Genomic DNA, 11,467 nt, shown 5'->3' on the forward strand with positions numbered 1-11,467 from the left:
ACCACACGGTGATTGAAAAATTTATGAAAGTATGATACAGTAGTATTGATAATTGGTTAGGTTATTGTAGTAAAAATCATGTCATGCGTTAGAAATAAGAACACAGTCGAACCACTGTTGACATTACACATGTGGTTTGGATTACTTGACTATGGCTTGTTGCATTCTCCTTTGAAGTGGATTCGCTTCTTTGTTGTCTAGAAGAAACAAAATGACAGATGTTTTATTTATATACGTTAAAATAGATGAAATTTCGCCTCCAAAAATATGGATTCAGTTTTTACTTTTTAGCCTTTATATATACCCGATACCTTTTATATTTTCGTGCATAGAAATGAAAAATAATGGCATGTTTAAAGAACAAACACGTCGATCTTGATGGTGTGTTTCATTTAAAATTTGAATAAGAATAGAGTAACGGCCAAAATTGGTTCTAAATATATGTCCGTTTTAAGATTTTTGTCCTAGACATTATCTTTTAAATTTTTGCATCTCAGACATTTCAACTCGTATCACAATTGGTCCAAAATTGACAGTTCCGGCAAATTGTAACAATTAGCGTTTTTTAACCCGATTTTGACCCAATTATAATTTTCGTAGTTAAATTTTTAATAAATTCGACAATAATAATTATTATTAGAATAAAATTACTTTTATATTTAAAATAATATACTCCATCCGTCCACGAATAGGAGTCATTTATTTTCCGGCACTGGTTTTAAAAAATGTTAGGAAAAGTGGGTGAAAGAAAGTTAATGGAATATGAGTCTCACTTATATATATTAGTTTTAAATGATGTGTGAGTGGAATGAATTAGTGGAATGTGGTGCCTCTTTACCATTTATGGTAATTATGAACCGGGACTCCTATTCGCGGACAGACTAAAATGGAAAAATGGGACTCCTATTCGCGGACGGAGGGAGTAATTTTTATTTCAGAAATCCTAGTTCTCATTCATGATATTAATAATCTTCTTCCTCTTTCAGTCAGCACAACTGCGTCAGAAGCGAAGCACCCTAATTCTTGAGTGACTCAACTGCGTCAGCTATGGAGCGTTCGAGCTACAGTCGAGGGTCCGGTGAGAGTGGCAACCGACGTGACCTTTGATTCCGGTACAAGTCTTGCAATTGTAAGAAACTTGCTTCACTCCGAATCGTCAAAAGCCATGACCCCTTGTGAGAGAAAATAGTGCACTTTTTTCGAGAACAAAGTGAGCTCTCGTGCGCCGTCGTCCAGGACTAGGATTTGCCATCCGATCGCCGCTCGGAGAAAAAGGGTTCCGTCGAAGTGAAGGGGAGGGTGAGAGAGAGACGTTTCGAATTTTCTTCTCAAATTAGCTGTTCAACTCACTCACAGTGTGTTTTTTTAATAATCGTTCTATTTTATTTCTTTTTTAATATGATTTGTTTTGTATTTTAAATGATAACTTATTAAAATAATTAAGGATATAATTAGGGAGTTAGTAATCACAATTAACTACTTAATTTGGTCAAACCCGAGTTTAAAATCGTTGACTGTTAAAATTTGACGAAATCGTCAATTTTGGACCGATTGTGATCCGAGTTGAAATGTTTAGGATATAAAAATTCAAAAAATAATGTTTGGGACCAAAATCATAAAACGAGTATATATTTTGGACATTTTGACCTTTTATAAGAATATGGTCAATACTAAATTTTGAATCCAAAATAAAAGGGTAGGTAGGGAATTGTATTGTAACCGCAGCGTGGAAACCGGAGAGACATGCCTCCCTCGCATCCCAATCAGCATGAGGAAACGTGAGGCGGAAACCTAACTGCACTTCACTTCATTTTTCAACTACCAAAAAATCCAAACCCCATATCTTCACATCCGATTGCGGAAATCCGGGTCAATGGGAACAGCGGCGGCGGAGATTTCGGAGTCTCTGCTACAGCATGATGAGGCGGCGGCGGTCGATTTGGACGAGCTGATTCCCGACTGGAAGGAGCAGATTACAATCAGAGGGCTGGTAGTAAGCGCCGTCTTGGGCGCTCTCTTCTGCATAATCACGCACAAGCTCAATCTGACGGTCGGGATCATCCCGTCGCTCAACGTCGCCGCCGGTTTGCTCGGCTTCTTCTCCGTCAAATCGTGGACCAGCTTTTTGACCAGATTGGGGTTCTCGTCCAAGCCATTTAGCCGCCAAGAGAATACCGTTATTCAAACTTGCGTCGTGGCTTGCTATGGACTCGCCTTCAGTGGTAAATTTTTATTTATTTACTTAAAAATTCAGCTGTAGTTGTAATTGATATAGCTGCGAGTGTTGAATAATGCGGATTACGGAATAGTTATGTGATTGTTTGTGAGCTTGCAGTGGCGGAACTGTTGATGAATCGATGTTAATCATGAGGAGATTTTGGTTTTGTGTTACTGTGTTATTGGATGGGTTGATGATTTGTTGTGATTGTTGTTGGCAGGGGGATTTGGATCTTACTTGCTGTCTATGGATGAGAAAACGTATAAATTGATTGGCGAAGATTATCCAGGGAATCGTGCAGAGGATGTGAAGAATCCTGGATTGTTGTGGATGATGGGCTTCATATTTGTTGTTAGTTTTCTGGGGCTCTTTAGTCTCGTTCCGCTTCGAAAGGTAACTTTCGACACAATGTGACTGATTTAAAGATGAGTTGATATGGGAGATAGTCACATCATGGCTACTCCAGTATTTTCGACAAATTATTGTTTGAGGTTGTAACATCATGGCTACTCCAGTGATATCGAGTTGCCGTGTTGTTATGTTACATGATATTTTTCTAAAGTCTTGAAATCTACCCGTGCTTACAACTTTTGTATTCGCTTGAATGTAGGTTATGGTATTGGATTATAAGCTCACGTATCCCAGTGGAACTGCCACAGCTATGTTGATCAATAGCTTCCACACACAAACCGGAGCTGAACTTGCCAAGTATGTATTTACCCTGTTTTTATATGCTCTTTGGACATTGATAACTATCCACTGGGTACTTCAGTCTGACCAATTATTTCATTATTCTTTCTCAGGAAGCAGGTGAATAGTCTTGGGAAATATTTAAGCATAAGTTTCTTATGGAGCTTCTTTAAATGGTTCTTTAGTGGCGTTGGGGATTCATGTGGATTTGATAATTTCCCCACTTTTGGGTTGGCACTGTTCAACAATACGTACGTTCCTTTTCATTTGCAACATCTTATAGAAAGTTTGTCTGTTGCGTCTAACACATGCTTTCAGATGACATACTTTTATTTGATAGTTTATTCTAGATTATTGATGTTGATTAATGCCATATAGTATATGAATATTGAGATTTCCTGCAGGTTTTATTTTGACTTCAGCCCTACTTATGTTGGATGTGGACTAATTTGTCCTCACTTAGTCAATTGTTCGGTTCTTCTTGGTGCCATCATATCTTGGGGTTTTCTTTGGCCATTTGTTTCTTCCAAAGCAGGTGATTGGTATCCAGCTGGTCTTGGGAGCAATGATTTTAAAGGTCTCTATGGATACAAGGTACTAAGCTGTGTTTTTCATTTATTACGCATATCTTAACCCTTAGTAATTATCCTATTATAATTATTGGTGGTATTCTTCTAGCCAACCTTACAATTTAGAGAGATAGAGAGGGGGGGGGGGGGGTATGTGCATAAAAACTAGAGGTGTAGTGTCCTTTCTGCCCAGCTCCCTCTAGGGATTTGCTCTGACAAATGCATCTAAGATCCTCAATTTTGGAAACTATCAATTCTACAAGTGATGTGTGGTGGAGTGGGACAGGACATAAGAAGTCAATTCATACCTTTTGCATTTAGTTCTGGGGTGTACAATCTGCTCCATTCACTTGCAATCTTCATTTCTTGTTATTCATACATCAATTGCATGTTCTGGCAATCATGTATTGTTTCTATCCAGTTTAGTAATTTTGTTTTTGGTTCAACTTTTTGGTTGCTGATGAAACTTCTATTAGCTCTTTTAATTTTGACTGATTCCTATTCCTATATAACCCTATTTTCTGCACAGGTCTTTGTAGCCATTTCCCTTATTCTTGGAGATGGGATCTACAATTTGATCAAGATTATATATGTAACTATAAAGGAGATGAGTACCAAACGCCAAAGTCTTCCTACCGTTACTGAAGTTATAGGTAGACTTATTTATCCAAATTTGATCTTACTACTTGTTTATGCTGTTTATTGATGGATCTGCATGTGTTGTGCACAAATTCTTTTGCTTCCCTCCCTCTGAAATACCAAATCCCTCAAGGAGCGGCAATCGTGATTCATAGTGGTACACAAAGTCATTCAAGCTCACTAGATAAATCTTCTCATTAACCCATACTTTTCCCTTAACTCTGAATCTTGTTAGGACAAGACACAAGTGAAAATGGAGGAAAAAAAAACAACATTCTCTCAAGGATGTTTATATTACTATTTCATAGGTCTTTTCTGTTGTGAATATGCTGCATATGTGCATACTTAGATCAATGACAGTTTCATGGTAAAGGTCACATGACTCACATCTAACTGCAAAGAGAAATGTTGATGTTCCATTCCCTCCTCTTATGCTGTTTCTGTTACTTTGAAATTGACAGATAGCAACACTTCCAAGCTGCTATTGGAAGAAAAGAAACGTGATGAAATTTTCCTTAGAGACAAAATACCACTTTGGGTTGCTGCTGCTGGATATGTTTGTTTGGTGGCAGTATCTATGTCTACAATGCCACTCATCTTTCCACCTCTGAAGTGGTATTTAGTCCTTTGTTCTTACATAATTGCCCCAGCCCTTGCATTCTGCAACTCATATGGTACCGGACTAACAGACTGGAGCCTGGCTTCCACATACGGAAAAATTGGTCTTTTCATTATTGCCTCAATCGTGGGGAGCAATGGTGGGGTTTTGGCTGGTTTGGCAGCTTGTGGGGTTATGATGTCCATTGTCTCCACAGCTGCTGATTTAATGCAAGATTTTAAAACTGGTTATCTTACAAAGTCATCAGCTAAGTCTATGTTTGTGAGCCAAATAGTAGGAACAGCCATGGGATGTGTGATTGCTCCTCTCACATTTTGGATGTATTGGACTGCCTTCGACATTGGATCGCCTGATAGTACGTACAAAGCACCATATGCTGTTATTTACAGGGAAATGGCCATTTTGGGGGTTGAGGGCTTCTCTGAACTTCCTCAGCATTGTCTAGCCATGTGTACTGGCTTCTTTGTGGCTGCCCTGGCTATAAACCTTTTGAGAGATCTAGCCCCGAAAAACATTTCCCAGTACATTCCCATACCGATGGCAATGGCAGTGCCATTTTACATAGGAGCTTACTTTGCGATCGACATGTTTATTGGTACTGTTATATTGTTCATATGGGAGCGCATAAATAGAAAGGATGCTGAGGATTATGCAGGCGCCGTTGCCTCTGGCTTAATCTGTGGTGACGGGATATGGACAATCCCTTCTGCTATTCTCTCAATCTTCAAGGTTGATCCACCCATCTGCATGTACTTCAAGCCTTCTGGAAGTAGCTGAACAAGTAAGCCGTGTTTGTTTCAAATCCTTAATTTCATTAACAGACAAATCTTGGCCTGTACATACTTAATATGTTCATGTTCACGTACTGTCTCGATCTGCTACCTGCAAATTTTAGCTATTTTCCTTGCAACATTTGTTTCTGCAATAAAATTTCCATGATATTTAGGAATTAAGAATGATCTTATCGCATTTGTCTGCATTTTAATTAATACATGCAGTGATGCAGTTCCTGTAAGTCCACATGCAGAACAGAAGTTAGACAATTACTTGAGATATTCGAATAGTAAAGAATGAATTATTGAAGCTAGGGGTGAAAGGGACATAAATGATAAATGTAGCTAAAGAAATTGAGTAAAAATCTTTGGAATTTTCTTTCTCATTGATCCGTGAACCCCCCTTTCCCACCTTTAGTTGCACCCATCACAAATCTTGAGAACTCTGCTGTTTTTGTATTTATTTATTGCTATTTTATTTCTGGGTAAAAATGTGAATAAAGCTAGTGGAATATGTTGTACCACTATTATCCTGTTTTTTATTGAAAGAAAGATATGTCCATGGTCCTTCTTTTCCCCCCATCAATAGTTTTATATAAATATAAACTATCTATATATTTTGTTAGGGATTGGATGTTACTTGTCAAAATTATTCATGACTTGTAAAAGGGAATCTCTGGTGTGCGTTTACTGATGCTACAGGTGATGAAAATTGAAATACAGAGTTGTAGTGTTCATTGTTGGTACATACATCTTATTTGATGATTCAGACATATTGTCATATGGTATGCCAATTACGGTTGTTGAAAACTCTCACATTCTTCAATCATAATTAACTAAACACATGACAATATATTCAAACCTATCAAAATTTTACTCATTTCATAGATGCGAAAAATGTAAATGAAGAAGATGTAAATGTTGAATTTTGTTTGGTTCTTTTCCCTGATCCATAGGAGAACTGTCCCCCATTTTATCTCCTTTTTCTTTTTGTGACCTTTTCCTTTATTCTTGCCTTTTATATCTTGTATGCATAATGTTTTTTCTTTGTCACCCATTCTTTGAAATATGCATATATATACATTTGATAAAATTTATTTTTTGAATATATAAATCATGGATAAAAATGCACTGAAATCAGTCACATGCCTATAATTTTTTACTCTCTTATGGAATCTTTAGACATCCATTATATGTCTGTACATTATTAAACAATCAAGCGTGGCAAAAAGAAAAATAACTTTTAATTTCTTTATCTGATGTCTTGCCTAGTCATTAATGTGAATAATATAATGAGACAAATGCAAGATTTTAATTGCATTATGATGAATAGTTGCATTCAAATTCACGGGTTACAATTACGGATCACAAATTTGGAAAACAAACTTTTTTCCATGTTTGGTTAGATCCAAATTGATATTGTTTTGTTTTTACTAGATAACTTTTGTAGATCTAACATTCATTATTTCATTAAGTAGATCTTATTGTTGTATCTTTGAATTCTATACTATGAATAAATTAGATGCACCCAAAAAAAACTAATTAAAAGTTGTGAAAAATGGCAAAATGTCGATTTTTGAATTGAAACTAGATCTTCCAGTATTTGTACTGAAATCGGAACCCCTTGGACCCTTCACGGTCCGATTTTGATCCACCTTCCGTCGGACCTGAGTTGTCGGTTTAGAACCAAGAACCTTTTTTCTAAATCGATTGCATCACTGACATAGCACCCCCTATTTATTTATTATAAGAATAATTTAAGAATATAGCTTCTCTACACCACAAGAATAAATATCTAAAATCAAAGCTCTTAAACCTAACCTATATGATTCCACTTGAAAGCAAAAATCCGATTAGTGAATTTTTTTTTCGTTCAACAAAAAGAAAAGAAAAATATGTACCAAGTAATTGATTCATTTTTCAATCGGAATACTGTAACAATATATATGTATATAAAAGTGTTATAATCCATATACAGTAGTATAATATTAAAAATTTTATGGGAAATTACACCATCAAATGAACTATGCATATTTTAATTTTTAATAGAAGGAAAACTAAACGTAAACTTATTACTACCTCACAACTAATATCATTAGATTATATAGCTCCATACATTTTCTTTCTCGATCTTTACTTTATAGCCATGATTGTTGGCGTGGATTAATGTGAAGTGATTTGTGTGTTTTTCAATAGCTCTTTTTCTTTAAAAATTGAAATTGACATCTCCACCCTATGAAATTAAATAACACGAGAGTTAGTGGTGGGGTTGTTCAATCATTGGAACTAGCTAACTTCTTTTTAATGGAATATAAATAAAATAAAATAAATAAATGATTACATTTGTTTGCATGATCATTTCTTTTCCATCTTTTTTAACAATAGATAATTCAAATATCGGCACCTAAATCATTTTTAATTATGCATCACTCTCCACTATGCACATATGTGGTGTTGACTTCATCACTTAATATTGTAATTATAAATAAACATTTGAGGTTATAACTGTAAGGAGTGTTTCATTTTGTAACCTATTTATTATTTCTCTGTAGCCAGTGTATATATAGATGAAGTTAAATAGGAAGACATATAATGAGATAAATTAAAATATGGTTTGTCTAAAATTAAATTAATTATATGGGTGGAATAAGAAGATATATAATGAGATAAATTAAAATATGGGTTGTCTAAAATTAAATTAATTATATGGGTGGAAGATAATAGTGAGATACAAATTAATCTTAGCATTTGAAATGAGCTAACATATATTATTACGAGCCAAACTTTTGAGGGAAAAAAGGCGCCACAATCAAAGGAGATAAGAATAGACATAACCTTTAAGTTAAGAATATATAATAGCCGAACAACCTTGTAAACACAAACACAAACTGCGCAGTATGAAGACTCATCGTTAGTTATAACTGTTATAAGCCATCTTACAAATGTTAACAAGATTTTTGTGAGTTTTACCATTTTAACTATTAAAATTGAGTGAAAGGATTATACACATGTATTCCAAAATCTTGAAAATGAAAATTATATTTTGATGCAACTTTCAAGGTCCAACATATGTGGAAGATGAACCATACAGTACTAGGTTAGGAAGCACTAAAGCAGAGACCCACCCAATTTTCTTTACTTGAGATGCCATAATTTTTTGGTTTCAAACTGTCTAAATTATTAGAATGATGGATAGTGTGAGTCTTAAGGAACCCCACAATCCCAATCATTTCTTACCAGGTGTTCATATACAATCTCTCCATGATACACACTCATACATATATAGGTACATCTGAATCATTGAATTTTTAGATCTAATGCCCACAAAATACAGTTTAATGCTCCCCTATAATACAATAGTGTGTATGTGTGAGAGAGACAGTTATAGCCTCTTGCAAGAGGTATAGTTGAACCAATATTACTCATTTCTGTTGGTTGTAATAATGCAACCAAGCTACATTAACACAAGTTAGAAGCATATTTCTTAACAACTTCTACTTAATGATTTTGTGATCCACTCTTGGTGCAATTATCACAGTTCTATTTCTATACACATAAAATCTTTCAAACTTCATGTAAATGTATACTGATTTTCTGAGTTCATTATCTGTTTATACTATGAATGAGCAAAAAATGTTCTCATTCCAAACAACAAAGTCAATTGTCAAAACAGTGCAAAAGTGGCACACACACACTAAATAAATTTAAAGCGCATAAAGTGGTTCTCATTCATACACACTCTAATTAACCAACATCCAATTTTTCAGACAAAGATGCCATTTTGCCCTAGCCCTAGGGATTTCAAGATTTTACCTTTTGTCCTTCACATTCCTAGGCACTTTTGCGAAAAGCAAAAATACCAAAAAAATTCTACTACTACGAATAATCATAATATAATAAATAAACCTTGAAAAAATCAAACCAATCCAAAAAATACACACATCCTCTGTTTTTCTCTCTTTTCCCCTTTTTCTCCTTCAAATCTTCCCACCTTCTTCAATCAATCAACTCCACTCGCATAGTGAAAAAAAGGTCATCGAAATTTCCAAAGAAGACGATGCTCCGACCTTGAAAAATTCTACAACAAAGAAGGGGTGAAGATAGGAATCGTTTGTGGATGGATCCGAAGAGCTCAGAGCAGCCGCAGAGCAGCGCCTGCGGCGAACCGAAAGCGGCGGCGGAGAGAGACGACTCGAAGAAGCTCGCCCTCGCTCCAAAACGGAGTTCGAACAAGGACCGCCACACCAAAGTCGAGGGCCGCGGCCGCCGGATTCGGATGCCGGCTCTCTGCGCCGCCAGAATATTCCAATTGACTAGGGAATTAGGGCACAAATCGGACGGCGAGACCATCCAGTGGCTGCTGCAGCAGGCCGAGCCGTCGATCATCGCTGCCACGGGGAGTGGCACCATCCCCGCCTCCGCCCTGGCCGCCTCGGGCGGTGCGATTTCGCAGGCCAGCTCGATATCGTCGGGCCTCCACCACAAAATGGATGAATTAGGGGCTAATCGGAGCTCATGGCCTATGATTGGGGGAAATTTGGGGAGGAGTACGGCGGGGATGTGGCCTCCCGCGGGATTCGGATTTCAAACGTCCTCTTCTTCCTCGTCTTCGTCTGGTCCGTCGATGGCGGCGGCGGCGGCGGCGGAGAATTCTGCTTATCTTCAGAAAATGGGCTTCCCTGGATTTGAGCTGCCCGGAGGGAATTTGGGGGCAATGAGTTTCACCTCAATTTTGAGCGGTGGAGGTGGTCAGCAGCTGCCCGGATTGGAGCTTGGATTATCACAAGATGGAAACATCGGAGTGGTGAATCCTCAGGCATTCAGCCAGTTTTATCAGCAGATGGCGACGCCGGCAGCGCGTGTCGCCCACCACCATCAGCAACACCACCACCAGCAGAATTTGTCGCCCAAGGATGATGATTCTCAAGAATCAGGACACTGAAAAAAGTTAATAACATTAGTACTCCTACTAAAAATGGTTGCTTTGTTTTTATGGGGATGGATTGTGTGGTGATTGGTGTTTCTTCTCTTTTTTTTTAAAAATTTTATTTGTAATTTTTTCTTTTTTTGTTGCATTAGTGTATAAATCTCAAGAATGATAGATATGTTCATACCACTCTTCAGATAGATAGATTGCAATACAGCCTATTTATTCTTCTTGATCATATATTGTGTAAATTAGATGTTTTTGTTGTAGAATGTGAAGGCATCAAGTAGTTTGGGTTTTTGAGCTTATTTTGTTGGTTGTTTTAATGCATCTTTTGTGAAACCACAGCGAAGAAGAGTGTAGCCATATTTCTGCATATCTGTTCTTGCTTTTAGTACAACAGGGCTTATTTTGAGGCAGCGTCTCGTCTCCCCCTCGATGAGTATTTCCATCTCGCCACTTCAGGTGCTATTTCCTCGATCTTATGTGGCTATCTTTGTGAGGATGGTGTTATTTGGATTAGGCTGCATTTAGGTGTTTGCTGATTCAATACCTTGGTGTATGATTAGAAGTTTGTGGCTGTTAATTATGTCTAAATTGGTGCAAAAGAGTGACCAATGCCTTATTGTACACAAAATGTTTATACATTTCTTGAATATTAGTACTGTGTCTTGAGCTAATTGTAAGACATTTTAATATGTCAGCATGTTCTTGGAAATGTTAGACTAAGTTGATGGAGTGTAGGAATGAAGTTAATTATCGATTCACGACCTTCAAATTATTGCGTTTTTGGGCCTAAGTAGTAGAACCTTTTTGGCAGTATTAGTCGTTGCGTTCAAGTAGGCTCAATTGATCCTCGCATGCTACGTGGCAGTTCAGTCGAGCCCTTGTTGATTCTGAAACTAGGAAAGCTTGATTTTTTTTTCAGATTTTTCTCTCAACGGCACCATATGACTGAAAACAGAAAATCCCCCTTTTCCCCTACTAGTAAATTTAGTGATGTTTTGATTAATTGTTCCATTAGTCTTGATA

The 11,467-nt window shown here is 37.0% G+C and overlaps 2 protein-coding genes across 2 annotated transcripts; both read left to right on the plus strand.

Annotated features, from left to right (window-relative positions):
* The first annotated feature begins 1,721 nt into the window (after positions 1-1,721).
* LOC121793038 (probable metal-nicotianamine transporter YSL6) lies at positions 1,722-5,688 on the plus strand. Its single transcript, XM_042191230.1, has 7 exons — positions 1,722-2,222; positions 2,439-2,611; positions 2,829-2,926; positions 3,022-3,159; positions 3,313-3,502; positions 4,007-4,130; positions 4,578-5,688. Exons 1-7 carry the CDS (start codon positions 1,874-1,876, stop codon positions 5,510-5,512), a joined length of 2,007 nt encoding a protein of 668 aa, XP_042047164.1. The 5' UTR covers positions 1,722-1,873; the 3' UTR covers positions 5,513-5,688.
* Positions 5,689-9,243: 3,555 nt separating this feature from the next.
* Positions 9,244-10,743, plus strand: LOC121767630 (transcription factor TCP20-like). Its single transcript, XM_042163959.1, has one exon. It carries the CDS (start codon positions 9,626-9,628, stop codon positions 10,448-10,450), a length of 825 nt encoding a protein of 274 aa, XP_042019893.1. The 5' UTR covers positions 9,244-9,625; the 3' UTR covers positions 10,451-10,743.
* The last annotated feature ends 724 nt before the right edge of the window (positions 10,744-11,467 follow it).

Source organism: Salvia splendens, chromosome 2 (assembly GCF_004379255.2).
Source record: "Salvia splendens isolate huo1 chromosome 2, SspV2, whole genome shotgun sequence".
Classification (NCBI taxonomy): domain Eukaryota; kingdom Viridiplantae; phylum Streptophyta; class Magnoliopsida; order Lamiales; family Lamiaceae; genus Salvia; species Salvia splendens.

Bases quoted from the DNA above. Each gene is read 5' to 3' on its own strand.
- LOC121793038 (XM_042191230.1), top strand. From the start codon at position 1,874: ATGGGAACAGCGGCGGCGGAGATTTCGGAGTCTCTGCTACAGCATGAT. The intron at 2,927-3,021 runs GTATGTATTTAC...ATTCTTTCTCAG, and splicing joins ACCGGAGCTGAACTTGCCAA to GAAGCAGGTGAATAGTCTTG. The intron at 3,160-3,312 runs GTACGTTCCTTT...GATTTCCTGCAG, and splicing joins TTGGCACTGTTCAACAATAC to GTTTTATTTTGACTTCAGCC.
- LOC121767630 (XM_042163959.1), top strand. From the start codon at position 9,626: ATGGATCCGAAGAGCTCAGAGCAGCCGCAGAGCAGCGCCTGCGGCGAA.